Here is a 3,654-nt window from a genome sequence, read left to right on the forward strand (position 1 = left end):
CCACCCAGGGCCCCGGCACCCTGGCCACGGTGGGATGGGCGCTGCCGAGGGACGGTCCCTGCTCACAAACCCCCGTGTGAGAGGCCGTGGTGGTGATGCCGTGGTGGTGATGCCGTGGTGTCACCTCTGGGCAGAGCCGGCCGAGGACTCAGAGGATGAGGAAGAGGAGGAAGAGGAGGTAGAGAGTAAAGACCCACCGAAGAAGCTCAAGAAGAAGCTGCCCAAAGAGCCCCCCTCAGGGGAGAGCCGGGAGAAGAAGCTGAAGCCAAAAGGTGAGTGCCCCAGGGGACAGGGACATCAGGAGCCTGGCTCCTTTGCCACCTGCATCTCTCGTTGCTGGGATGAGGGGACCACCAGGCATCCCATCCTCACCACCGGCCCAGGAGGCTCAGGGGGCTGTGGGGCAATCGCCCCCACTCTGTGGAACCTCCCCCCAGCTCACCTCTTCCTGCTGCCCAAACCTGCCACCTCCCTGTCCCCTGTCACGGCCTGTCCCCATCCCCTTGTCTGGCCACTCATCCATCCCACCAGGAGACAAGAGTGACTCTGATGGCAAAGCCAAATCTGCCAAAAGCACCAAGAAGGAGCCCATGTCCATGTTCCAGGTGAACAGGGAGAAGGAGAAGAAAAGCAAGAAGAAAGGTATGGGGTGAACAGGCCAGTCCCACTGCCCCATGCCATCACCTGGAGCCAGCAGTGCCCGGTGCTGTGTGACAGTGTCCCTTGTGTCCCCCCAGTCCCCACTGGCAGTGATGAGGAGGATGACTCTGACTCCAGCACCAGACCCATCAGGTCGGAGAAGAAGAAAAACCCGGCGTCCCTCTTCCAGACAGGTGGGGACCCCCCCAGAGAGAAGAAAACCAAAAAGAAAGGTGAGAGCCCAGCTGGGGGGCGGTGGGCGCTGGGAGGCTCAGAGGGGAGCAGGTGAACCTGCAGGGAGAGGGGGGTGACGAGCAATGGGGTTGCTCTGGGTCTGTGCTGAGCTGGGTTTGGGGGTTTGGCAGACTCAGGCTCATCCCTCTCCTCCATTCCCCTTCTCGTTCCTGCAGCTCCTCCCAAAGCGGCTGACAGCGAGGAGGAGACCCCAGAGACCCCCCCGAAAAACTCCAACAGGAAAGGGAAAGGGAAGAAATCAAAGAAGGTACAAAAAAAACCCTCAGAGCTCTGGGGGCCCCTCGGTGCAGGGGCAGCAACTTTTCCCTCCAGGGCAGGTCCAGGGGCTGGAGCATCCCCCAGGGAGACCCCCCACAGCACTGTCCCCAAAGCCACCAGCTGCAGAGCCACAGCCCAGGGGGGGGGATCGGGAGCTGGGAAAGGAGAGGAGCTTTTTGGCAGGTCTGGTTTGGGGGTCACTAGTGCCTCTCGTGTTGCAGAAGGAGGAGAGGCCCCCATCACCTGTCATCGAGGTGGACAACCTGGAGGAGTTCGTGCTGCGGCCGGCGCCGCAGGGAGTGACCGTCAAGTGCCGGGTGACACGGGACAAGAAGGGGATGGACCGAGGGCTTTACCCCACCTATTACCTCCACCTGGACAACGACAAGAAGGTGAGTTGGGATGGGCGTGGGGACCCCTGGGGCTCTGCACCCGACCTGGGGAGCACCCTCAGGGTTTGGGGGGGGCTGGTGGTAGGTCTTGTATGGGGCTGCTGCCCTCCGCTGCAATTCCTCTTGGGAAATGCCCCACGTTGGTGGCACCCAGGGTGGTACTTGGCCAGAGAACCACACCAATGCCAGGCTGGGCTCAGCCCCACCCTGCCCCATGGCTCAGACAGCATTTGGGGAATCACCATCCCTCCACAACTTCCCCAAGGTTGAGGCAGTGACCTGTTGGGCCGAGCCCTGCGCAGAGGGAGCAGTGGGGTGGTGAGCTGGAGATAGAGAGGGTGGCAACGGTGGTGACAGTGCCCTGTCCCCACGTGGTCCCTCCACCCCTTGCAGGTGTTCCTCCTCGCCGGGAGGAAGCGTAAGAAGAGCAAAACCTCCAACTACCTCATCTCCATCGACCCCACTGACCTGTCACGAGGGGGAGAGAACTTCATCGGGAAGCTGAGGTAGAAGCAGAGGTGGCACCTCATTTCAGTGGTACCCTGTTTTGGTGGCACCCCATTCCTGCAGCACCCTGCTCCCACTCCATGGGTTACTGGCTGCTCCGAGCGATGGCTGGGTCAGGCAGGAGGCTAAAATTTAACGTTCCCCACTGCTGGGTCCGACGCGAGGAGTGTCAGGGGGCCGGGAGGGGAAAACAGGCTGGGCTGGTTCCTCCTGGCAGACAGGTCACGGCTAGAAACAGTGCCTGGTGAGCCCGGCAAGTCCCAGCCCGTTGCACCACTGCAGCTGCACAGCGATGCTGGGGGGTCCCCGTGGCAGCAGCACCCTGGAACACCCCAATTTAGGGGCACCCTGAGCCCGAGTAAACAGCTAAAGGGTGGGAAGGACGGTGTTGGTGAAGGGCCACATGTGGGGTTTGCAGACGGGGCTGTGCCTGGAGCAGGGGGGACGGGGGGGCCTGGAGGGGACTCGGTGGCACCGCCCGCAGCCACGTCCCGTCCTCGGTGGCAGATCCAACCTGATGGGGACCAAGTTCACGGTGTTCGACAGCGGCGCCAACCCCGACAGAGCCAACGCTGACTGGTCCAATGTGAGGCAGGAGCTCTCAGCCGTGGTCTACGTAAGCAGGTTTTGGCCTGGGGACCCCCCAGCCTGGGGTCTGTGGTGTCCCCAACCCGCATCCCTTCACTGGGCGACCGCCCCGGGGGTTGTGGAGACGCGGGATGGGCTCGATCCACCCCTGAGCCCTCGCCTGGTGAGAAGCTGGTTTTAGCTGTGGGGTTTCTCTTGCAGGAGACCAATGTTTTAGGGTTCAAAGGCCCCCGGAAGATGACGGTCATCATCCCCGGGATGAACTCCGACAACGAGAGGGTGCCCATCCGGCCCCGAAATGTAAGTCAGGGGCCAGACTGGGAGAAACTCCATGGGAGCTGGATTTGCTGGGGTTCTCCCTGGATCTTACCTGTTTTGGGGCATGGAAAGTCTTCTGGGTGTCCCTACAATGCAAGACACCTCCCTGGAAGCTGGGAGAAGTGGTGTCTGTATTTTTTTTCTCAGCGCTGGATCCCATCTCCCAGTCAGGTGCTGCAACAGAGCATCTCCCTGGGCACACCACGGGGAGTGCCTGGGCTCTGGATGGGTCACCCCAACTCTGCTCTCACCCTTTTTGCCCTCCCCAGGATAACGATGGCCTCCTGATGCGATGGCAGAACAGAAACATGGACAATGTGATCGAGCTGCACAACAAGGCGCCGGTGTGGAACGACGAGACCCAGTCCTACGTCCTCAACTTCCACGGCCGGGTCACTCACGCCTCCGTCAAAAACTTCCAGATCGTGCACAGCAGCGACCGTAAGCTGGGCAGGGGATGGCATTGGGAGGGGTATGGGGGGACAGTGCCATCAGCTGGCTTCAGAACCCCCCCCCTTTTTTTTTTTCTGAGGTTTATTTTAGTCATACATGGCATTTTTTTGGGGGGTCCTGCCTGCCTTTGCTGGAGCTGGGATGAAGCATCGCCCAGGCAGCTGCCTGCTGGCCCCGGGTGTCGGCAGAGGGAGCGCGAGGGTCACCTGTTGCCAGGCAGATTAGGGCAAGGACTAATCCTGTG

The 3,654-nt window shown here is 61.3% G+C and overlaps 1 protein-coding gene across 1 annotated transcript; it reads left to right on the forward strand.

The window, feature by feature from the left end:
• Positions 1-34: 34 nt before the first annotated feature.
• On the forward strand, positions 35-3,398 carry TULP1 (tubby like protein 1; the record flags this gene model as incomplete). The annotated part of the gene is made up of 9 exons (XM_008939823.1): positions 35-272; positions 532-642; positions 738-872; positions 1,050-1,141; positions 1,374-1,544; positions 1,938-2,050; positions 2,559-2,667; positions 2,841-2,939; positions 3,227-3,398. Coding segments are annotated over exons 1-9 (1,240 nt in total), but the record flags the coding sequence as incomplete, so codon positions are not given.
• Between the last annotated feature and the right edge of the window lie 256 nt (positions 3,399-3,654).

Source organism: Merops nubicus, unplaced genomic scaffold (genome assembly GCF_000691845.1).
Source record: "Merops nubicus isolate BGI_N331 unplaced genomic scaffold, ASM69184v1 scaffold42674, whole genome shotgun sequence".
NCBI classification, from domain to species: Eukaryota; Metazoa; Chordata; class Aves; order Coraciiformes; family Meropidae; genus Merops; species Merops nubicus.